Below are 26,295 nucleotides of genomic sequence, written 5' to 3'. Positions count from 1 at the left end.
AGTGTTCTCCTCTGAGCGTGTTGAGTCTGATGAACAGAGGTTTGTGTTCTCCTCTGAGCGTGTTGAGTCTGATGAATAGAGGTTAGTGTTCTCCTCTGAGCGTGTTGAGTCTGATGAACAGAGATTAGTGTTCTCCTCTGAGCGTGTTGAGTCTAATGAACAGAGGTTAGTGTTCTCCTCTGAGTGTGTTGAGTCTGATGAACAGAGGTTAGTGTTCTCCTCTGAGCGTGTTGAGTCTGATGAACAGAGGTTAGTGTTCTCCTCTGAGTGTGTTGAGTCTGATGAACAGAGATTAGTGTTCTCCTCTGAGTGTGTTGAGTCTGATGAACAGGGGTCAGTGTTTTCCTCAGAGCGTGTTGAGTCTGATGAACTGAGGTTAGTGTTCTCCTCTGAGCGTGTTGAGTCTGATGAACAGAGGTTAGTGTTCTCCTCTGAGCGTGTTGAGTCTGATGAACAGAGGTCAGTGTTTTCCTCTGAGCGTGTTGAGTCTGATGAACAGAGGTTAGTGTTCTCCTCTGAGTGTGTTGAGTCTGATGAACAGAGGTTAGTGTTCTCCTCTGAGTGTGTTGAGTCTGATGAACAGGGGTCAGTGTTTTCCTCAGAGCGTGTTGAGTCTGATGAACTGAGGTTAGTGTTCTCCTCTGAGCGTGTTGAGTCTGATGAACAGAGGTTAGTGTTCTCCTCTGAGTGTGTTGAGTCTGATGAACAGAGATTAGTGTTCTCCTCTGAGCGTGTTGAGTCTGATGAACAGAGGTTAGTGTTCTCCTCTGAGTGTGTTGAGTCTGATGAACAGAGATTAGTGTTCTCCTCTGAGTGTGTTGAGTCTGATGAACAGAGATTAGTGTTCTCCTCTGAGCGTGTTGAGTCTGATGAACAGAGATTAGTGTTCTCCTCTGAGCGTGTTGAGTCTGATGAACAGAGATTAGTGTTCTCCTCTGAGTGTGTTGAGTCTGATGAACAGAGATTAGTGTTCTCCTCTGAGTGTGTTGAGTCTGATGAACAGGGGTCAGTGTTTTCCTCAGAGCGTGTTGAGTCTGATGAACAGAGGTCAGTGTTTTCCTCAGAGCGTGTTGAATCTGATGAAGAGAGGTTAGTGTTCTCCTCTGAGCATGTTGAGTCTGATGAACAGAGGTTAGTGTTCTCCTCAGAGCGTGTTGAGTCTGATGAAGAGAGGTTAGTGTTCTCCTCTGAGCGTGTTGAGTCTGATGAACAGAGGTTAGTGTTCTCCTCTGAGCGTGTTGAGTCTGATGAACAGGGGTCAGTGTTCTCCTCTGAGCGTGTTGAGTCTGATGAACAGGGGTCAGTGTTCTCCTCTGAGCGTGTTGAGTCTGATGAACAGAGGTTAGTGTTCTCCTCTGAGTGTGTTGAGTCTGATGGACAGAGGTTAGTGTTCTCTGAGCGTGTTGAGTCTGATGAACAGAGGTTAGTGTTCTCTGAGCGTGTTGAGTCTGATGAACAGAGGTTAGTGTTCTCCTCTGAGCGTGTTGAGTCTGATGAACAGAGGTTAGTGTTCTCCTCCGAGCGTGTTGAGTCTGATGAACAGAGGTTAGTGTTTTCCTCAGAGCGTGTTGAGTCTGATGAACAGAGATTAGTGTTCTCCTCTGAGCGTGTTGAGTCTGATGAACAGAGATTAGTGTTCTCCTCTGAGCGTGTTGAGTCTGATGAACAGAGATTAGTGTTCTCCTCTGAGCGTGTTGAGTCTGATGAACAGAGGTTAGTGTTCTCCTCTGAGCGTGTTGAGTCTGATGAACAGAGGTTAGTGTTCTCCTCTGAGCGTGTTGAGTCTGATGAACAGAGGTCAGTGTTTTCCTCTGAGCGTGTTGAGTCTGATGAACAGAGGTTAGTGTTCTCCTCTGAGTGTGTTGAGTCTGATGAACAGAGGTTAGTGTTCTCCTCTGAGTGTGTTGAGTCTGATGAACAGGGGTCAGTGTTTTCCTCAGAGCGTGTTGAGTCTGATGAACTGAGGTTAGTGTTCTCCTCTGAGCGTGTTGAGTCTGATGAACAGAGGTTAGTGTTCTCCTCTGAGTGTGTTGAGTCTGATGAACAGAGATTAGTGTTCTCCTCTGAGCGTGTTGAGTCTGATGAACAGAGGTTAGTGTTCTCCTCTGAGTGTGTTGAGTCTGATGAACAGAGATTAGTGTTCTCCTCTGAGTGTGTTGAGTCTGATGAACAGAGGTTAGTGTTCTCCTCTGAGCGTGTTGAGTCTGATGAACAGAGATTAGTGTTCTCCTCTGAGCGTGTTGAGTCTGATGAACAGAGGTTAGTGTTCTCCTCTGAGCGTGTTGAGTCTGATGAACAGAGGTTAGTGTTCTCCTCTGAGCGTGTTGAGTCTGATGAACAGAGGTTAGTGTTCTCCTCTGAGCGTGTTGAGTCTGATGAACAGAGGTTTGTGTTCTCCTCTGAGCGTGTTGAGTCTGATGAATAGAGGTTAGTGTTCTCCTCTGAGCGTGTTGAGTCTGATGAACAGAGATTAGTGTTCTCCTCTGAGCGTGTTGAGTCTAATGAACAGAGGTTAGTGTTCTCCTCTGAGTGTGTTGAGTCTGATGAACAGAGGTTAGTGTTCTCCTCTGAGCGTGTTGAGTCTGATGAACAGAGGTTAGTGTTCTCCTCTGAGTGTGTTGAGTCTGATGAACAGAGATTAGTGTTCTCCTCTGAGTGTGTTGAGTCTGATGAACAGGGGTCAGTGTTTTCCTCAGAGCGTGTTGAGTCTGATGAACTGAGGTTAGTGTTCTCCTCTGAGCGTGTTGAGTCTGATGAACAGAGGTTAGTGTTCTCCTCTGAGCGTGTTGAGTCTGATGAACAGAGGTCAGTGTTTTCCTCTGAGCGTGTTGAGTCTGATGAACAGAGGTTAGTGTTCTCCTCTGAGTGTGTTGAGTCTGATGAACAGAGGTTAGTGTTCTCCTCTGAGTGTGTTGAGTCTGATGAACAGGGGTCAGTGTTTTCCTCAGAGCGTGTTGAGTCTGATGAACTGAGGTTAGTGTTCTCCTCTGAGCGTGTTGAGTCTGATGAACAGAGGTTAGTGTTCTCCTCTGAGTGTGTTGAGTCTGATGAACAGAGATTAGTGTTCTCCTCTGAGCGTGTTGAGTCTGATGAACAGAGGTTAGTGTTCTCCTCTGAGTGTGTTGAGTCTGATGAACAGAGATTAGTGTTCTCCTCTGAGTGTGTTGAGTCTGATGAACAGAGATTAGTGTTCTCCTCTGAGCGTGTTGAGTCTGATGAACAGAGATTAGTGTTCTCCTCTGAGCGTGTTGAGTCTGATGAACAGAGATTAGTGTTCTCCTCTGAGTGTGTTGAGTCTGATGAACAGAGATTAGTGTTCTCCTCTGAGTGTGTTGAGTCTGATGAACAGGGGTCAGTGTTTTCCTCAGAGCGTGTTGAGTCTGATGAACAGAGGTCAGTGTTTTCCTCAGAGCGTGTTGAATCTGATGAAGAGAGGTTAGTGTTCTCCTCTGAGCATGTTGAGTCTGATGAACAGAGGTTAGTGTTCTCCTCAGAGCGTGTTGAGTCTGATGAAGAGAGGTTAGTGTTCTCCTCTGAGCGTGTTGAGTCTGATGAACAGAGGTTAGTGTTCTCCTCTGAGCGTGTTGAGTCTGATGAACAGGGGTCAGTGTTCTCCTCTGAGCGTGTTGAGTCTGATGAACAGGGGTCAGTGTTCTCCTCTGAGCGTGTTGAGTCTGATGAACAGAGGTTAGTGTTCTCCTCTGAGTGTGTTGAGTCTGATGGACAGAGGTTAGTGTTCTCTGAGCGTGTTGAGTCTGATGAACAGAGGTTAGTGTTCTCTGAGCGTGTTGAGTCTGATGAACAGAGGTTAGTGTTCTCCTCTGAGCGTGTTGAGTCTGATGAACAGAGGTTAGTGTTCTCCTCCGAGCGTGTTGAGTCTGATGAACAGAGGTTAGTGTTTTCCTCAGAGCGTGTTGAGTCTGATGAACAGAGATTAGTGTTCTCCTCTGAGCGTGTTGAGTCTGATGAACAGAGATTAGTGTTCTCCTCTGAGCGTGTTGAGTCTGATGAACAGAGATTAGTGTTCTCCTCTGAGCGTGTTGAGTCTGATGAACAGAGGTTAGTGTTCTCCTCTGAGCGTGTTGAGTCTGATGAACAGAGGTTAGTGTTCTCCTCTGAGCGTGTTGAGTCTGATGAACAGAGGTCAGTGTTTTCCTCTGAGCGTGTTGAGTCTGATGAACAGAGGTTAGTGTTCTCCTCTGAGTGTGTTGAGTCTGATGAACAGAGGTTAGTGTTCTCCTCTGAGTGTGTTGAGTCTGATGAACAGGGGTCAGTGTTTTCCTCAGAGCGTGTTGAGTCTGATGAACTGAGGTTAGTGTTCTCCTCTGAGCGTGTTGAGTCTGATGAACAGAGGTTAGTGTTCTCCTCTGAGTGTGTTGAGTCTGATGAACAGAGATTAGTGTTCTCCTCTGAGCGTGTTGAGTCTGATGAACAGAGGTTAGTGTTCTCCTCTGAGTGTGTTGAGTCTGATGAACAGAGATTAGTGTTCTCCTCTGAGTGTGTTGAATCTGATGAACAGAGATTAGTGTTCTCCTCTGAGCGTGTTGAGTCTGATGAACAGAGATTAGTGTTCTCCTCTGAGTGTGTTGAGTCTGATGAACAGAGATTAGTGTTCTCCTCTGAGTGTGTTGAGTCTGATGAACAGAGATTAGTGTTCTCCTCTGAGTGTGTTGAGTCTGATGAACAGGGGTCAGTGTTTTCCTCAGAGCGTGTTGAGTCTGATGAACAGAGGTCAGTGTTTTCCTCAGAGCGTGTTGAGTCTGATGAAGAGAGGTTAGTGTTCTCCTCTGAGCGTGTTGAGTCTGATGAACAGAGGTTAGTGTTCTCTGAGCGTGTTGAGTCTAATGAACAGAGGTTAGTGTTCTCCTCTGAGTGTGTTGAGTCTGATGAACAGAGGTTAGTGTTCTCCTCTGAGCGTGTTGAGTCTGATGAACAGAGGTTAGTGTTCTCCTCTGAGCGTGTTGAGTCTGATGAACAGAGGTTAGTGTTCTCCTCTGAGCGTGTTGAGTCTGATAAACAGAGGTTAGTGTTCTCCTCTGAGTGTGTTGAGTCTGATGAATAGAGGTTAGTGTTCTCCTCTGAGCGTGTTGAGTCTGATGAACAGAGATTAGTGTTCTCCTCTGAGCGTGTTGAGTCTGATGAACAGAGGTTAGTGTTCTCCTCTGAGCGTGTTGAGTCTGATGAACAGAGGTTAGTGTTCTCCTCCGAGCGTGTTGAGTCTGATGAACAGAGGTTAGTGTTCTCCTCTGAGCGTGTTGAGTCTGATGAACAGAGGTGAGTGTTCTCCTCAGAGCGTGTTGAGTCTGATTAACAGAGGTTAGTGTTCTCCTCTGAGCGTGTTGAGTCTGATGAACAGAGGTGAGTGTTGTTAATGTCGTTTGTTTGTTTGTTTATTTGTTTGTTCAGGCATCTGCAGAGGTTCTGGGGAGCGTCAGGAGATTTCTGGCAGACCCAATGGACTAAAGTCTACACAGCCTTTGATGGAAACGATGCAGCTCTGTTTGTTTTCGGTGAGAACTGAGCTGATGCTGCTCTGATCAGCAGACACAGTATAGTCTCTTTATAGCAACATAAACTGAACTAACACACTCTGGAGCAGCTGCACATGAGCCTAAGTTCAGCATGCTCAGTGTGGGGAGTGCAGTAGGGGGCTAGAAGCCCTCAGCATTATGGAACTGTGATGGAGCTCTGTCCAGTTACTCTGGGGTGAGTTGGAGTGGTGAGTTTGATCCAGAACTAATCCCTAACACCAGCCCCTGACCCTCACTGATGATTATGAGGCTGAACTCCATCAGATCCTCACAGCTATGTTCTGATATCTAGTGTAAAGGCTTCCCAAAGAATAGAGACGGTGATTGCTGGTGTCTACAAACCTTTAGCCACAGTGTAGGGTATTATCACTGTTCAGAGAAAACTCTGTATCTGTGTGTGTGTGTGTGTGTGTGTGTGTGTGTGTGTGTGTGTAGTTACTGCATCATTTGAACACAGCAGCTGTCGTTCACACTGTGTGTAAATCTCATGATGAATGACCAACAGAAACACTCCAAAATTAGTTTTTTCTGTAACAATTCTGTTACTATTTGTGAGATACGTGTTTTTAATTCGACAGCAACAATATATTATATTTTTATGATCTCTGATATTAATATTAATATATTTAAAATGATGTAAAATGTATGTTTGCCTTAATTTTATTTTTATTTTAATTGTATATACAATTGATTAATATTTTACAAACTTAATGAACATCTAATATATTGTTTTATAATTATTACAATTACTATTTATTTACTTTATGTTCATAAACACTATGGTTGTGTTTTGAACTATGTTTTAAAGCAGTGAGAGTTTTATTATAATGGAAATTGTGTGAGGGGGCTGGGGGGGTAAGGGCGGAGGTGGCTGAGGGCGTGGGCGGAGGTGCCTGGGGGACGTGGAATGGGGGGAAGGGGCTGGGGGGGGTAAGGACGGAGTTGATTAGTCTCTCTGTGTGATCAGGTGCGATGCTGGTGCCCACATTCTTTTTCTGGCTGTTCAACGCCTTCCTGATGGTGGTGGACTGCACGGGGAAACCCAGCTTTATCACACGCTACAGGATTCAGACCGGCAAGAACAACCCAGTAAGACTTCACCACTTCACACACACCTTCATCAGCCCGGTCTGAGTTCACCACTTCATCCACACCTTCATCAGCCCGGTCTGAGTTCACCACTTCATCCACACCTTCATCAGCCCGGTCTGAGTTCACCACTTCATCCACACTTTCATCAGCCCGGTCTGAGTTCACCACTTCATCCACACCTTCATCAGCCCGGTCTGAGTTCACCACTTCACCCACACCTTCATCAGCCCGGTCTGAGTTCACCACTTCATCCACACCTTCATCAGCCCGGTCTGAGTTCACCACTTCATCCACACCTTCATCAGCCCGGTCTGAGTTCACCACTTCATCCACACTTTCATCAGCCCGGTCTGAGTTCACCACTTCATCCACACCTTCATCAGCCCGGTCTGAGTTCACCACTTCATCCACACCTTCATCAGCCCGGTCTGAGTTCACCACTTCATCCACACCTTCATCAGCCCGGTCTGAGTTCACCACTTCACCCACACCTTCATCAGCCCGGTCTGAGTTCACCACTTCACCCACACCTTCATCAGCCCGGTCTGAGTTCACCACTTCACCCACACCTTCATCAGCCCGGTCTGAGTTCACCACTTCATCCACACCTTCATCAGCCCGGTCTGAGTTCACCACTTCATCCACACCTTCATCAGCCCGGTCTGAGTTCACCACTTCATCCACACTTTCATCAGCCCGGTCTGAGTTCACCACTTCATCCACACCTTCATCAGCCCGGTCTGAGTTCACCACTTCATCCACACCTTCATCAGCCCGGTCTGAGTTCACCACTTCATCCACACCTTCATCAGCCCGGTCTGAGTTCACCACTTCATCCACACCTTCATCAGCCCGGTCTGAGTTCACCACTTCATCCACACCTTCATCAGCCCGGTCTGAGTTCACCACTTCATCCACACCTTCATCAGCCCGGTCTGAGTTCACCACTTCATCCACACCTTCATCAGCCCGGTCTGAGTTCACCACTTCATCCACACTTTCATCAGCCCGGTCTGAGTTCACCACTTCATCCACACCTTCATCAGCCCGGTCTGAGTTCACCACTTCATCCACACCTTCATCAGCCCGGTCTGAGTTCACCACTTCATCCACACCTTCATCAGCCCGGTCTGAGTTCACCACTTTACCCACACCTTCATCAGCCCGGTCTGAGTTCACCACTTCACCCACACCTTCATCAGCCCGGTCTGAGTTCACCACTTCATCCACACCTTCATCAGCCCGGTCTGAGTTCACCACTTCATCCACACCTTCATCAGCCCGGTCTGAGTTCACCACTTTACCCACACCTTCATCAGCCCGGTCTGAGTTCACCACTTCATCCACACCTTCATCAGCCCGGTCTGAGTTCACCACTTCATCCACACTTTCATCAGCCCGGTCTGAGTTCACCACTTCATCCACACCTTCATCAGCCCGGTCTGAGTTCACCACTTCATCCACACCTTCATCAGCCCGGTCTGAGTTCACCACTTCATCCACACCTTCATCAGCCCGGTCTGAGTTCACCACTTCACCCACACCTTCATCAGCCCGGTCTGAGTTCACCACTTCACCCACACCTTCATCAGCCCGGTCTGAGTTCACCACTTCACCCACACCTTCATCAGCCCGGTCTGAGTTCACCACTTCACCCACACCTTCATCAGCCCGGTCTGAGTTCACCACTTCATCCACACCTTCATCAGCCCGGTCTGAGTTCACCACTTCATCCACACCTTCATCAGCCCGGTCTGAGTTCACCACTTCATCCACACTTTCATCAGCCCGGTCTGAGTTCACCACTTCATCCACACCTTCATCAGCCCGGTCTGAGTTCACCACTTCATCCACACCTTCATCAGCCCGGTCTGAGTTCACCACTTCATCTACACCTTTATCAGCCCGGTCTGAGTTCACTACATCCAACTCAGTTATTCAGTATTGGTTTCACTCACTCTGTCACTCGCACACTCCGTCACCTGTTCTTTCACTCACTCAGTCACTCACTCACCTATCCATTACAGACAGGGTCTAAAGACTAAAGATGAATGTGTGTTATCTGTGCTACAATTTTTCTGAACTGACTCGGGATCAGTTCCCCACTGTTTACTGTGGATAAAAAAATTAAAAATCACAGGGAACTGATAATGAACGACAATGCATTGTGGGTATCCACTATCCACTAAGGTCAGCTACTGCACGTGTGGTTAAGGGCACTGTGTCCACTATGTATTCAGACATTTCTACAGAATGGCAGAACTCTAACATAGTGCACTACGTAGTGAACTGTTGCTGTGTGAGTGTGTGTAATCTGACCTCTGGTGCCCCCTGCAGGTGGACGGGGAGCGTCTGCGGCAGGCCGTGAGGACCGTCCTGTTAAACCAGGTCTTCCTCTCCATCCCCCTGGTGCTCCTGACCTACGCAGTGATGCAGTGGCGAGGGGAACCCTGCGGTCCGGAGTTACCCACATTCCACTGGGTTCTGCTGGAGCTGGCCATCTGCGGACTGCTGGAGGAAATACTGTTCTACTACTCACACCGGTCAGAACCAGAACCGGCCCGGGGGAACTGATTAGGAGTTTAGATTACAGCTGAACTGTTTGTGTTCACACACCTCACAGCAAACTGATTTACATCTGTGTTTACACTAACAGTACAGTAACCAGGTCCTAGCTACACACCCATACAGCACCACCTAGTGTAAACACATTGTATTGTAACAACAGAGAAGTCTCAGATCACTGCCTTTTCCTTCCTCACGTTGTCTTAGTCCTTAATCCGTACTCCATTTTCACTACTCTTCCTCTGTGCTCCCTTCCTTTTTCCTCTCTGTTCTTTACTCCCTAAATCTTTCCACTGACTTCCTAATCCCTATAACTTGCCTCCACTCTCTACCTCTACTCTTTTCACTTCACTTTGTTTCTTCTCCTCCCACAAAATCATAAAGCAACCTTGGGTTTGTGAAAGGTGCTATATAAGTGTAGTTATTATTATTATTCTCCCCTTTTCTCTCCACTCGTGCCCCATTTGTTTGAGGAGAAGGGGGTGGGGAGTAAGAAGAGAAAAGACTAAAGCAGTGGAAAGTAAAACTATCAGTGACATTTGTTCGAGTAGAATGTAGAGAAAATTAATTTGTTAAATTAAATTCTGTGATTTGTTTTTTTTATAATTTCAGTCTGGTCCATCACCCAGCGCTGTACAAACACATCCATAAGATTCATCACGAGTGGACGGCTCCGGTCGGAGTGGTCTCCCTCTACGCCCACCCGGTCGAGCACGTGGTCAGTTTAATCAGGGTCTATAAACATGTGTAGCTGCTTTAAAGGGGATGTCTACGACTGTGTTCCCCCACACGCTGCTCTCTGATGTGTTTACGTCTTTTAAGGTGGAGCGCTGTGTGTGTGTAAGAAGCGACTGTATCTTTTAAGGTGGAGTGGTGTGTGTGAGTAAGAAGCGACTGTATCTTTTAAGGTGGAGAGGTGTGTGTGAGTAAGAAGTGACTGTATCTTTTAATGTGGAGCGGTGTGTGTGAGTAAGAAGTGACTGTATCTTTTAAGGTGGAACGGTGTGTGTGAGTAAGAAGCGACTGTATCTTTTAAGGTGGAGAGGTGTGTGTGAGTAAGAAGCGACTGTATCTTTTAAGGTGGAGAGGTGTGTGTGAGTAAGAAGCGACTGTATCTTTTAAGGTGGAGAGGTGTGTGTGAGTAAGAAGCGACTGTATCTTTTAATGTGGAGTGGTGTGTGTGAGTAAGAAGCGACTGTATCTTTTAAGGTGGAGCGGTGTGTGTGAGTAAGAAGTGACTGTATCTTTTAAGGTGGAACGGTGTGTGTGAGTAAGAAGCGACTGTATCTTTTAATGTGGAGAGGTGTGTGTGAGTAAGAAGCGACTGTATCTTTTAAGGTGGAGAGGTCTGTGTGAGTAAGAAGCGACTGTATCTTTTAAGGTGGAGAGGTCTGTGTGAGTAAGAAGCGACTGTATCTTTTAAGGTGGAGAGGTGTGTGTGAGTAAGAAGCGACTGTATCTTGTTGGTGTCTGAAGTGTAAATCGTCTGTAAGTGTTTATTCACTGTTTGAATTAATGTGTAACTCGAGCTGTTTAGTTTTGTAGCACTTTCCCTCTGTGTTTTCTTTCATGCAGTTAGCGCTCTCCTGAGTTTAGAGTCAGTTCCACCTTAAGTAATGTAACTGTAACAGCAGAAATAAGTCAGTGTTACCCCCCTATGGAGCAGGAATAGAGCAACATCCTCATCTCGGTTGGTGCTTTTCAGCGTTTGGAGTCTCTCCGTTGTCTAAAAACCTCCAGATGGCGTTTCTCTGCCGTGAGCAGAGAGAAAGAAAGCCTAGCACCGGACCCAGACACTTTTTTTTTACTCATTTACAGACACTGGGGCTTCGTAAACACATTAGAGCGGTTTCCAGAGCAAACCGACTGTAGAGCAGCACATGGAGAGGAGCTTTATACACAGGGGTTTAGATTAAAATCCCGTATGTCACCTTTACGTTATGAGAATATATCCTCAAAATGTCAAAAGAAATTACAAGGTAGATAGGTATTTGTGTTTAATATGAACACACACACACACACACACACACACACACATAATATAGTAATATGGCTGCATTCTGAAAATAGATTTTCAATTTAAAAGAATAGAAGAAAGGAAAGGAGCCTAGTTTTTAACTTTAGCACCAGCACAAGCTTAAAGAAACCTGACCACGCATCTCTCTCGTCTCCTCTGTCTCCACAGTGCTCCAACATGTTCCCTGCTCTGATTGGTCCAGTTCTGCTGGGTTCTCACATCTGCACCACGTCGCTGTGGTTTACCATCGCTCTGTTAGTGACCACAGTCTCTCACTGCGGTTATCACCTGCCTCTGCTGCCCTCCCCGGAGTTCCACGACTTCCACCACCTCAAGTAAACACCACACACACACACACACACACACACACACACACACACACACACACACACACTCTAAGGGCTGAGAGGTCTGGAGTTTTTCCCGTGGAGGCGGGTAAAGCCTGACTGGTTTCTTTAGACAGACGTTGTAGAGGATTCAGAGGTAAATCAGAATAAAATAAAGAGGAATAATGGTTTATTGATCGTTATATAACTGTGACCCAGGGTTTGATCTGTGAGGCCTTTAGTGAAATCCTCGAGAGTTTTATCTGTGTGTGTGTGTGTGAGCTGTAGTGTAAAGTCCATAAACACAGATTAAAGTAAACAGTGTGATGTGTGTGTGATGGTGAATGTACACACACTTCACCTGTGTCCCACTGCCTTTACCAGCTGCTCTCATTTACCCCAGTCCTCCACAGCAACACTGCGTCTCCACTGCGTCTCCACTGTCTCTCCACTGCATCCAAGAGTTTATCCCTTCCTCTGGTTTAGTAAAGACTGTTAATACACAACAGGTTAACACTCTACTGTAGGCTCTCTCTTCTAATAGCTACAGCACACACACACACACACACACACACACACAGGTACAGACTTATTCCAGCAAGCAGCAGCTGTCAGAATCATGATTTATTTTCATAAAGTGACCTATGAATTGTGATCAATTCGAGCCGCGAGCGCTGGGGAAAATGAAAATGGTGTTAAACTCTGTCTGAAGTGTAGAGTGTTTATCTAGAACAGATGTGAGTGAGATTCTGTGAGATGTGGGAGCGGTAGTGCAGGCTGTGGGCGGGGCTAATGTGTACCTGTTGATCTGATCTGTCTTTAATGTGCCCCCCACCCCCTCCAGGTTTAATCAGTGCTATGGGGTTCTGGGAGTTCTGGACCGGCTCCATGGGACGGACGATAAATTCAGAAAGACGAAAGCCTACGAGCGTCACACGCTTCTGCTGAGTCTCACGCCTCTCACCGAGAGCATCCCAGACGAGCCCAAAAAGTCCCAGTGAACAGCAACCTCAACGTTTCCGTCTGCCCATAGGGGGCGCCATGCCCATGTCAGGAGCTACGGGTCTGAGCTGGATTCTCTCCGGCTCAGACCTGGAACTCCTTTCATGGACAGGACCTCAGTGAGACGTGAACTGGACCGGACCACACTATTCACTAAACCCTCATTTCAGAGAATATAGACCTGCCTCATCGGTTTAGTCCAGGACTAGTCTTACCCCATTCCTCCATGTACTGACACCTAGTTAACCCTCGTCCAGACTCAGTGTAACCCTTCTCTCCGTCACAGAAACGTTACACAGGGAAGAGGAGACGTCGGGCTCCTCTGGGATTAAAGCTCAAACTATTTTTTTATTTTTGTTTGATTTTTGGACAGAGATTTAACTCGGATCACACACTATATTTCTAACACATCTTAAAAGTAGTAACTCTAAAATATAAGTTTTTGTGGATTTAGCTGCTTTTAAAAACCATTCATTCACTAAATATAAACATTATTAGGAATAAAATCAGAAGCTGATAGAATTAATACATTTTAAACATAATTAAAGTAACTTCAAAGGTTTTATTTGAGTTGTTTGTTTGGTATTTTCAATGGTTTATCACTGGTTAATCAGGACATTTCACCGCCGCGGGTGACACCACTGAGGACTCTTATCGTTGCAGTCTTTACCTGTAGGACTCTTATTGTGCTCTTGTCTATTTCCATAAATGTGGTCAGAGCGCCCCCTGCAGCGGGTCGGTCACTAGGGGACAGTGTATCCGCTGGTTTCCAACAGGAAGAAGAGTCTGTAGAAAAGCCCTGAGTTTATTCCGTTAACTCTGTCTTTTAATACAATTTAAAAAAGGACAGTCAGCTTTTCATTACACTGCATTTTATAAAAATTAAAGTCCTCCTTTGTCTCAAACTGAACGTTCCGTCCTCAGCTCGTATCTCTGTAAAAGTTCATGACTTTTATTATTTTATTTGTCTTTATCTCTCTGTTAATCAGCTGAAGGTTAAACGCCTTCGTTTACAGCTTCACATCGACACTGGGCTAAAAGTGAATAATCTGAGGTTAATGTTAACCCTTTCATTTCCAGACACTTTGGTTCTGAAGTGCCACAGTGCTCCGGTTTACTGACTTTATTCATCAATTACAAAAATATTACTGTGTTTGTTCAGTATTTTAAATTTAATAAATAAATTACACTGGGACTTTTGTTTTTGAGATTAAAAATGTTAATTGTTAAGAGGCCTCTATTAGCAGTGAATATAATTCATAATTGTATTTTTTGTTATATATTTAATTATAAAACATTAATAAAAATAGATGTTTTGTGTTGTGTATTTTAGAGAGAGAGAGAGAGAGAGAGAGAGAGAGAGAGAGAGAGAGAGAGAGAGAGAGAGAGAGAGAGAGAGAGAGAGAGAGAGAGAGAGAGAGAGAGAGAGAGAGAGACTGGTGAATAATCGGTGTTAAGGTATTTAATCTTTACCCCCCTGGTGGCCAATCTGTGTTAGTGCAGTCCTCCCTGAAACTACAGCTGTCTGAAATGTCCGTGTCCTCCATAAACAGCGCTTTTCAAACTCCTTCACATTAAAGTCATTTAATCAGAAATTTATTTTAATGTATTTTTACTGAATATGTTACTAATTTATTAAATGCTTAACCAAATTAATTGTGCATCATTTTTATTTAAACCCAAGTTGTATTTATTACAGAGTACTTTCATTAGAAAATCCACGTCGTTTTCTATTTGCTGCGTTTGACTGTGGAAATGTAACTGATTTAATATTAAACCGTCTCTCTACCGCCGTCCGACCGATAGAGGCGCACCCGTCACCATCTGCCTCTCTCACACTCACCCTGTCACATTCTTCCCTCTCTCACACACTCACCCAGTCACATTCTCTCACACACACACACTCACCCAGTCACATTCCCTCTCACACACACCTTCACCCAGTCACATTCCCTCTCTCACACTCACCCTGTCACATTCTTCCCTCTCTCACACACTCACCCTGTCACATTCTTCCCTCTCTCACACACTCACCCAGTCACATTCCCTCTCTCACACACTCACCCAGTCACATTCCCTCTCTCACACACTCACCCAGTCACATTCCCTCTCTCACACACCTTCACCCAGTCACATTCCCTCTCTCACACTCACCCAGTCACATTCCCTCTCTCACACTCACCCAGTCACATTCCCTCTCTCACACTCACCCAGTCACATTCCCTCTCTCACACACTCACCCAGTCACATTCCCTCTCTCACACACTCACCCAGTCACATTCTCTCACACACACACACTCACCCAGTCACATTCCCTCTCTCACACACTCACCCAGTCACATTCCCTCTCTCACACACTCACCCAGTCACATTCCCTCTCTCACACACCTTCACCCAGTCACATTCCCTCTCTCACACACCTTCACCCAGTCACATTCCCTCTCTCACACTCACCCAGTCACATTCCCTCTCTCACACTCACCCAGTCACATTCCCTCTCTCACACACTCACCCAGTCACATTCTCTCACACACACACACTCACCCAGTCACATTCCCTCTCTCACACACTCACCCAGTCACATTCCCTCTCTCACACACTCACCCAGTCACATTCCCTCTCTCACACACCTTCACCCAGTCACATTCCCTCTCTCACACTCACCCAGTCACATTCCCTCTCTCACACTCACCCAGTCACATTCCCTCTCTCACACCTTCACCCAGTCACATTCCCTCTCTCACACCTTCACCCAGTCACATTCCCTCTCTCACACCTTCACCCAGTCACATTCCCTCTCTCACACACCTTCACCCAGTCACATTCCCTCTCACACACCTTCACCCAGTCACATTCCCTCTCTCACACCTTCACCCAGTCACATTCCCTCTCACACACACTCACCCTGTCACATTCTCTCACACACACACTCACATTCTCTCACACACTCACCCAGTCACATTCCCTCTCACACACACCTTCACCCAGTCACATTCCCTCTCACACACCTTCACCCAGTCACATTCCCTCTCTCACACACTCACCCAGTCACATTCCCTCTCACACCTTCACCCAGTCACATTCCCTCTCACACCTTCACCCAGTCACATTCTCTCACCCACACACACTCACATTCTCTCACACACCTTCACCCAGTCACATTCCCTCTCACACACACTCACCCAGTCACATTCCCTCTCACACACACTCACCCAGTCACATTCTCTCACACACCTTCACCCAGTCACATTCTCTCACACACACACTCACATTCTCTCACACACTCACCCAGTCACATTCCCTCTCACAAACACACTCACCCAGTCACATTCCCTCTCTCACACACTCACCCAGTCACATTCCCCCTCTCACACACTCACCCAGTCACATTCCCCCTCTCACACACTCACCCAGTCACATTCTCTCACACACACACTCACATTCCCTCTCACACACACTCACATTCCCTCTCACACACACTCACCCAGTCACATTCCCTCTCACACCTTCACCCAGTCACATTCCCTCTCACACACCTTCACCCAGTCACATTCTCTCTCTCACACATTCACCCAGTCACATTCTCTCTCTCACACATTCACCCAGTCACATTCTCTCTCACACATTCACCCAGTCACATTCTCTCTCTCACACATTCACCCAGTCACATTCTCTCTCTCACACATTCACCCAGTCACATTCTCTCTCTCACACATTCACCCAGTCACATTCTCTCTCACACCTTCACCCAGTCACATTCTCTCTCTCACACCTTCACCCAGTCACATTCTCTCTCTCACACCTTCACCCAGTCACATTCTCTCTCACACCTTCACCCAGTCACATTCTCTCACACACCTTCACCCAGTCACATTCTCTCACACACCTTCACCCAGTCACATTCTCTCACACACCTTCACCCAGTCACATTCTCTCACACACCTTCACCCAGTCACATTCTCTCACACACCTTCACCCAGTCACATTCTCTCTCACACCTTCACCCAGTCACATTCCCTCTCACACACACTCACCCTGTCACATTCTCTCACACACACACTCACATTCTCTCACACACTCACATTCCCTCTCTCACACCTTCACCCAGTCACATTCCCTCTCACACACACTCACCCTGTCACATTCTCTCACACACACACTCACATTCTCTCACACACTCACCCAGTCACATTCCCTCACACACACACTCACCCAGTCACATTCCCTCTCACACACCTTCACCCAGTCACATTCTCTCTCACAAACCTTCACCCAGTCACATTCTCTCTCACAAACCTTCACCCAGTCACATTCTCTCTCACAAACCTTCACCCTGTCACATTCCCTTTCACACACACTCACCCTGTCACATTCTCTCACACACACACTCACATTCTCTCACACACTCACCCAGTCACATTCCCTCTCACACACACACTCACCCAGTCACATTCCCTCTCTCACACCTTCACCCAGTCACATTCCCTCTCACACACACTCACCCTGTCACATTCTCTCACACACACACTCACATTCTCTCACACACTCACCCAGTCACATTCCCTCACACACACACTCACCCAGTCACATTCCCTCTCACACACCTTCACCCAGTCACATTCTCTCTCACAAACCTTCACCCAGTCACATTCTCTCTCACAAACCTTCACCCAGTCACATTCCCTCTCACACACACTCACCCTGTCACATTCTCTCACACACACACTCACATTCTCTCACACACTCACCCAGTCACATTCCCTCTCTCACACTCACTCACCCAGTCACATTCCCTCTCTCACACTCACCCAGTCACATTCCCTCTCTCACACTCACCCAGTCACATTCCCTCTCTCACACTCACTCACCCAGTCACATTCCCTCTCTCACACTCACCCAGTCACATTCTCTCTCTCACACCTTCACCCTGTCACATTCTCTCTCACACCTTCACCCAGTCACATTCTCTCACCCACACACACTCACATTCTCTCACACACCTTCACCCAGTCACATTCCCTCTCACACACACTCACCCAGTCACATTCCCTCTCTCACACACTCACCCAGTCACATTCTCTCACACACCTTCACCCAGTCACATTCTCTCACACACACACTCACATTCTCTCACACACTCACCCAGTCACATTCCCTCTCACAAACACACTCACCCAGTCACATTCCCTCTCTCACACACTCACCCAGTCACATTCCCCCTCTCACACACTCACCCAGTCACATTCCCCCTCTCACACACTCACCCAGTCACATTCCCCCTCTCACACACTCACCCAGTCACATTCCCCCTCTCACACACTCACCCAGTCACATTCTCTCACACACACACTCACATTCCCTCTCACACACACTCACATTCCCTCTCACACACACTCACCCAGTCACATTCCCTCTCACACCTTCACCCAGTCACATTCCCTCTCACACACCTTCACCCAGTCACATTCTCTCTCTCACACATTCACCCAGTCACATTCTCTCTCTCACACATTCACCCAGTCACATTCTCTCTCTCACACATTCACCCAGTCACATTCTCTCTCACACATTCACCCAGTCACATTCTCTCTCTCACACATTCACCCAGTCACATTCTCTCTCTCACACATTCACCCAGTCACATTCTCTCTCTCACACATTCACCCAGTCACATTCTCTCTCACACCTTCACCCAGTCACATTCTCTCTCTCACACCTTCACCCAGTCACATTCTCTCTCTCACACCTTCACCCAGTCACATTCTCTCTCACACCTTCACCCAGTCACATTCTCTCACACACCTTCACCCAGTCACATTCTCTCACACACCTTCACCCAGTCACATTCTCTCACACACCTTCACCCAGTCACATTCTCTCACACACCTTCACCCAGTCACATTCTCTCACACACCTTCACCCAGTCACATTCTCTCACACACCTTCACCCAGTCACATTCTCTCACACACCTTCACCCAGTCACATTCTCTCTCACACCTTCACCCAGTCACATTCCCTCTCACACACACTCACCCTGTCACATTCTCTCACACACACACTCACATTCTCTCACACACTCACATTCCCTCTCTCACACCTTCACCCAGTCACATTCCCTCTCACACACACTCACCCTGTCACATTCTCTCACACACACACTCACATTCTCTCACACACTCACCCAGTCACATTCCCTCACACACACACTCACCCAGTCACATTCCCTCTCACACACCTTCACCCAGTCACATTCTCTCTCACAAACCTTCACCCAGTCACATTCTCTCTCACAACCCTTCACCCAGTCACATTCTCTCTCACAAACCTTCACCCAGTCACATTCTCTCTCACAAACCTTCACCCAGTCACATTCTCTCTCACAAACCTTCACCCTGTCACATTCCCTTTCACACACACTCACCCTGTCACATTCTCTCACACACACACTCACATTCTCTCACACACTCACCCAGTCACATTCCCTCTCACACACACACTCACCCAGTCACATTCCCTCTCTCACACCTTCACCCAGTCACATTCCCTCTCACACACACTCACCCTGTCACATTCTCTCACACACACACACTCACATTCTCTCACACACTCACCCAGTCACATTCCCTCACACACACACTCACCCAGTCACATTCCCTCTCACACACCTTCACCCAGTCACATTCTCTCTCACAAACCTTCACCCAGTCACATTCTCTCTCACAAACCTTCACCCAGTCACATTCCCTTTCACACACACTCACCCTGTCACATTCTCTCACACACACACTCACATTCTCTCACACACTCACCCAGTCACATTCCCTCTCACACACACACTCACCCAGTCACATTCCCTCTCTCACACCTTCACCCAGTCACATTCCCTCTCACACACACACTCACCCAGTCACATTCCCTCTCTCACACCTTCACCCAGTCACATTCCCTCTCACACACACTCACCCTGTCACATTCTCTCACACACACACTCACATTCTCTCACACACTCACCCAGTCACATTCCCTCACACACACACTCACCCAGTCACATTCCCTCTCACACACCTTCACCCAGTCACATTCTCTCTCACAAACCTTCACCCAGTCACATTCTCTCTCACAAACCTTCACCCAGTCACATTCCCTCTCACACACACTCACCCTGTCACATTCTCTCACACACACACTCACATTCTCTCACACACTCACCCAGTCACATTCCCTCTCTCACACTCACTCACCCAGTCACATTCCCTCTCTCACACTCACCCAGTCACATTCCCTCTCTCACACTCACCCAGTCACATTCCCTCTCTCACACTCACCCACCCAGTCACATTCCCTCTCTCACACTCACCCAGTCACATTCTCTCTCACACCTTCACCCTGTCACATTCTCTCTCACAAACCTTCACCCTGTCACATTCCCTCTCACACACACTCACCCTGTCACATTCTCTCACACACCTTCACCCTGTCACATTCCCTCTCACACCTTCACCCTGTCACATTCCCTCTCACAAACCTTCACCCTGTCACATTCTCTCTCTCACACCTTCACCCTGTCACATTCCCTCTCACAAACCTTCACCCTGTCACATTCCCTCTCACACACCTTCACCCTGTCACATTCTCTCACACACCTTCACCCAGTCACATTCCCTCTCACAAACACACTCACCCAGTCACATTCCCTCTCACACACTCACCCAGTCACATTCTCTCTCACACACTCACCCAGTCACATTCTCTCACACACACACTCACATTCCCTCTCACACACACTCACCCAGTCACATTCCCTCTCTCACACACTCACCCAGTCACATTCCCTCTCACACCTTCACCCAGTCACATTCCCTCTCACACCTTCACCCAGTCACATTCTCTCACCCACACACACTCACATTCTCTCACACACCTTCACCCAGTCACATTCCCTCTCACACACACTCACCCAGTCACATTCCCTCTCTCACACACTCACCCAGTCACATTCTCTCACACACCTTCACCCAGTCACATTCTCTCACACACACACTCACATTCTCTCACACACTCACCCAGTCACATTCCCTCTCACAAACACACTCACCCAGTCACATTCCCTCTCTCACACACTCACCCAGTCACATTCCCCCTCTCACACACTCACCCAGTCACATTCTCTCACACACACACTCACATTCCCTCTCACACACACTCACCCAGTCACATTCCCTCTCACACCTTCACCCAGTCACATTCCCTCTCACACACCTTCACCCAGTCACATTCTCTCTCTCACACATTCACCCAGTCACATTCTCTCTCTCACACCTTCACCCAGTCACATTCTCTCTCTCACACCTTCACCCAGTCACATTCTCTCTCACACCTTCACCCAGTCACATTCTCTCTCACACCTTCACCCAGTCACATTCTCTCTCACACCTTCACCCAGTCACATTCTCTCACACACCTTCACCCAGTCACATTCTCTCACACACCTTCACCCAGTCACATTCTCTCACACACCTTCACCCAGTCACATTCTCTCACACTCACCCTCTCACATTCTCACACACACTCACCTTCTCTCACACTCACCCTGTCACGTTCTCTCTCTCTCACACACACTCACCCTGTCTTTCTCACACACTCATCTGTGGACTGTTTTACTCAGTCAATCACCTACCTGTGTGTGTTTGGACTGTGGGAGGAAAGCAGAGCCCCCAGAGTAAACCCACTGAGACACAGGGAGAACACACCACACCCCTCACAGACAAACACCCGGAGGAAACCCACGCAGACACAGAGGACACACCACACTCCTCACACACAGTCACCTGGAGGATACCCACGCAGACACAGGGAGAACACACCACACTCCACAGTCACCCGGAGGATACCCACTCAGACACAGGTAGAACACACCACACTCCTCACAGACAGTCACCTGGAGGAAACCCACGCAGACACAGGTAGAACACACCACACTCCTCACAGACAGTCAGCCGGAGGAAACCCACGCAGACACAGGGAGAACACACCACACTCCTCACAGACAGTCACCCGGAGGAAACCCACGCAGACACAGGGAGAACACACCACACCCAGTCACATTCTCTCACACACCTTCACCCAGTTACATTCTCTCACACACCTTCACCCAGTTACATTCTCTCACACACACACTCACCCAGTCACATTCCCTCTCTCACACCTTCACCCAGTCACATTCCCTCTCACACACACACTCACCCAGTCACATTCCCTCTCTCACACCTTCACCCAGTCACATTCCCTCTCACACACACTCACCCTGTCACATTCTCTCACACACACACTCACCCAGTCACATTCCCTCTCACACACCTTCACCCAGTCACATTCTCTCTCACAAACCTTCACCCAGTCACATTCTCTCTCACAAACCTTCACCCAGTCACATTCCCTTTCACACACACTCACCCTGTCACATTCTCTCACACACACACTCACATTCTCTCACACACTCACCCAGTCACATTCCCTCTCACACACACACTCACCCAGTCACATTCCCTCTCTCACACCTTCACCCAGTCACATTCCCTCTCACACACACACTCACCCAGTCACATTCCCTCTCTCACACCTTCACCCAGTCACATTCCCTCTCACACACACTCACCCTGTCACATTCTCTCACACACACACTCACATTCTCTCACACACTCACCCAGTCACATTCCCTCACACACACACTCACCCAGTCACATTCCCTCTCACACACCTTCACCCAGTCACATTCTCTCTCACAAACCTTCACCCAGTCACATTCTCTCTCACAAACCTTCACCCAGTCACATTCCCTCTCACACACACTCACCCTGTCACATTCTCTCACACACACACTCACATTCTCTCACACACTCACCCAGTCACATTCCCTCTCTCACACTCACTCACCCAGTCACATTCCCTCTCTCACACTCACCCAGTCACATTCCCTCTCTCACACTCACCCAGTCACATTCCCTCTCTCACACTCACCCACCCAGTCACATTCCCTCTCTCACACTCACCCAGTCACATTCTCTCTCACACCTTCACCCTGTCACATTCTCTCTCACAAACCTTCACCCTGTCACATTCCCTCTCACACACACTCACCCTGTCACATTCTCTCACACACCTTCACCCTGTCACATTCCCTCTCACACCTTCACCCTGTCACATTCCCTCTCACAAACCTTCACCCTGTCACATTCTCTCTCTCACACCTTCACCCTGTCACATTCCCTCTCACAAACCTTCACCCTGTCACATTCCCTCTCACACACCTTCACCCTGTCACATTCTCTCACACACCTTCACCCAGTCACATTCCCTCTCACAAACACACTCACCCAGTCACATTCCCTCTCACACACTCACCCAGTCACATTCTCTCTCACACACTCACCCAGTCACATTCTCTCACACACACACTCACATTCCCTCTCACACACACTCACCCAGTCACATTCCCTCTCTCACACACTCACCCAGTCACATTCCCTCTCACACCTTCACCCAGTCACATTCCCTCTCACACCTTCACCCAGTCACATTCTCTCACCCACACACACTCACATTCTCTCACACACCTTCACCCAGTCACATTCCCTCTCACACACACTCACCCAGTCACATTCCCTCTCTCACACACTCACCCAGTCACATTCTCTCACACACCTTCACCCAGTCACATTCTCTCACACACACACTCACATTCTCTCACACACTCACCCAGTCACATTCCCTCTCACAAACACACTCACCCAGTCACATTCCCTCTCTCACACACTCACCCAGTCACATTCCCCCTCTCACACACTCACCCAGTCACATTCTCTCACACACACACTCACATTCCCTCTCACACACACTCACCCAGTCACATTCCCTCTCACACCTTCACCCAGTCACATTCCCTCTCACACACCTTCACCCAGTCACATTCTCTCTCTCACACATTCACCCAGTCACATTCTCTCTCTCACACCTTCACCCAGTCACATTCTCTCTCTCACACCTTCACCCAGTCACATTCTCTCTCACACCTTCACCCAGTCACATTCTCTCTCACACCTTCACCCAGTCACATTCTCTCTCACACCTTCACCCAGTCACATTCTCTCACACACCTTCACCCAGTCACATTCTCTCACACACCTTCACCCAGTCACATTCTCTCACACACCTTCACCCAGTCACATTCTCTCACACTCACCCTCTCACATTCTCACACACACTCACCTTCTCTCACACTCACCCTGTCACGTTCTCTCTCTCTCACACACACTCACCCTGTCTTTCTCACACACTCATCTGTGGACTGTTTTACTCAGTCAATCACCTACCTGTGTGTGTTTGGACTGTGGGAGGAAAGCAGAGCCCCCAGAGTAAACCCACTGAGACACAGGGAGAACACACCACACCCCTCACAGACAAACACCCGGAGGAAACCCACGCAGACACAGAGGACACACCACACTCCTCACACACAGTCACCTGGAGGATACCCACGCAGACACAGGGAGAACACACCACACTCCACAGTCACCCGGAGGATACCCACTCAGACACAGGTAGAACACACCACACTCCTCACAGACAGTCACCTGGAGGAAACCCACGCAGACACAGGTAGAACACACCACACTCCTCACAGACAGTCAGCCGGAGGAAACCCACGCAGACACAGGGAGAACACACCACACTCCTCACAGACAGTCACCCGGAGGAAACCCACGCAGACACAGGGAGAACACACCACACCCAGTCACATTCTCTCACACACCTTCACCCAGTTACATTCTCTCACACACCTTCACCCAGTTACATTCTCTCACACACCTTCACCCAGTCACATTCCCTCTCTCACACCTTCACCCAGTCACATTCCCTCTCTCACACCTTCACCCAGTCACATTCCCTCTCTCACACCTTCACCCAGTCACATTCCCTCTCTCACACCTTCACCCAGTCACATTCTCTCTCTCACACCTTCACCCAGTCACATTCTCTCTCACACACCTTCACCCAGTCACATTCCCTCTCACACACCTTCACCCAGTCACATTCTCTCTCACACCTTCACCCAGTCACATTCCCTCTCTCACACCTTCACCCAGTCACATTCCCTCTCTCACACCTTCACCCAGTCACATTCTCTCTCTCACACCTTCACCCAGTCACATTCTCTCTCACACACCTTCACCCAGTCACATTCCCTCTCACACACCTTCACCCAGTCACATTCTCTCTCACACCTTCACCCAGTCACATTCCCTCTCTCACACCTTCTCTCATTCTCACACACACTCACCTTCTCTCACACTCACCCTGTCACGTTCTCTCTCTCACACACACACTCACCCTGTCAGATATTCTTTCTCACACACTCATCTGTGGACTGTTTTACTCAGTCAATCACCTACCTGTGTGTGTTTGGACTGTGGGAGGAAAGCAGAGCCCCCAGAGTAAATCCACTGAGACACAGGGAGAACACACCACACTCCTCACAGAAAAACACCCGGAGGAAACCCACGCAGACACAGGGAGAACACACCACACTCCTCACACACAGTCACCTGGAGGATACCCACGCAGACACAGAGAGAACACACCACACTCCTCACAGACAGACACCCGGAGGAAACCCACGCAGACACAGAGAGAACACACCACACTCCCACACACAGTCACCTGGAGGATACCCACGCAGACACAGGGAGAACACACCACACTCCACACAGACAGTCACCCGGAGGAAACCCACGCAGACACAGGGAGAACACACCACACTCCACACAGACAGTTACCCACTCCTCACAGACAGTCACCCGGAGGAAACCCACGCAAACACAGGGAGAACACACCACACTCCTCACAGACAGTCACCTGGAGGAAACCCACGCAGACACAGGTAGAACACACCACACTCCTCACAGACAGTCAGCCGGAGGAAACCCACGCAGACACAGGGAGAACACACCACACTCCTCACAGACAGTCACCCGGAGGAAACCCACGCAGACACAGGGAGAACACACCACACAGACAGTCACCCGGAGGAAACCCACACAGACACAGGGAGACACCCGGAGGAAAGCCACGCAGACACAGGGAGAACACACCACACCCAGTCACATTCTCTCTCACACCTTCACCCAGTCACATTCCCTCTCTCACACCTTCACCCAGTCACATTCCCCCTCTCACACCTTCACCCAGTCACATTCTCTCTCTCACACCTTCACCCAGTCACATTCTCTCTCACACACCTTCACCCAGTCACATTCTCTCTCACACACCTTCACCCAGTCACATTCCCTCTCACACACCTTCACCCAGTCACATTCTCTCTCTCACACCTTCACCCAGTCACATTCCCTCTCTCACACCTTCTCTCATTCTCACACACACTCACCTTCTCTCACACTCACCCTGTCACGTTCTCTCTCTCACACACACACTCACCCTGTCAGATATTCTTTCTCACACACTCATCTGTGGACTGTTTTACTCAGTCAATCACCTACCTGTGTGTGTTTGGACTGTGAGACATTGAGACACAGGGAGAACACACCACACTCCTCACAGACAAACACCCGGAGGAAACCCACGCAGACACAGGGAGAACACACCACACTCCTCACAGACAGACACCCGGAGGAAACCCACGCAGACACAGGGAGAACACACCACACTCCACACAGACAGTTACCCACTCCTCACAGACAGTCACCC

At 48.4% G+C, this 26,295-nt stretch overlaps 1 protein-coding gene across 1 annotated transcript in view; it reads left to right on the top strand.

Moving 5' to 3' along the window:
* The window catches only part of faxdc2 (fatty acid hydroxylase domain containing 2), a 16,392-nt gene extending 2,591 nt beyond the window's left edge, over nt 1–13,801 (top strand). The window contains exons 4-9 of the mRNA XM_066646219.1: nt 5,407–5,510; nt 6,499–6,620; nt 8,961–9,166; nt 9,801–9,906; nt 11,374–11,540; nt 12,376–13,801. Of these exons, the coding sequence (XP_066502316.1) occupies nt 5,407–5,510; nt 6,499–6,620; nt 8,961–9,166; nt 9,801–9,906; nt 11,374–11,540; nt 12,376–12,532 (862 nt within the window). The 3' untranslated portion in view covers nt 12,533–13,801. The remainder of the gene's footprint in view (nt 1–5,406; nt 5,511–6,498; nt 6,621–8,960; nt 9,167–9,800; nt 9,907–11,373; nt 11,541–12,375) is intronic.
* Nucleotides 13,802–26,295: the final 12,494 nt, after the last annotated feature.

This window comes from Hoplias malabaricus, chromosome 15, assembly GCF_029633855.1.
Source record: "Hoplias malabaricus isolate fHopMal1 chromosome 15, fHopMal1.hap1, whole genome shotgun sequence".
In the NCBI taxonomy this organism is placed as follows: domain Eukaryota; kingdom Metazoa; phylum Chordata; class Actinopteri; order Characiformes; family Erythrinidae; genus Hoplias; species Hoplias malabaricus.
The sequence above is the reverse complement of the archived record's forward strand: the minus strand, read 5'-3'. Positions and strand labels throughout refer to the sequence as shown.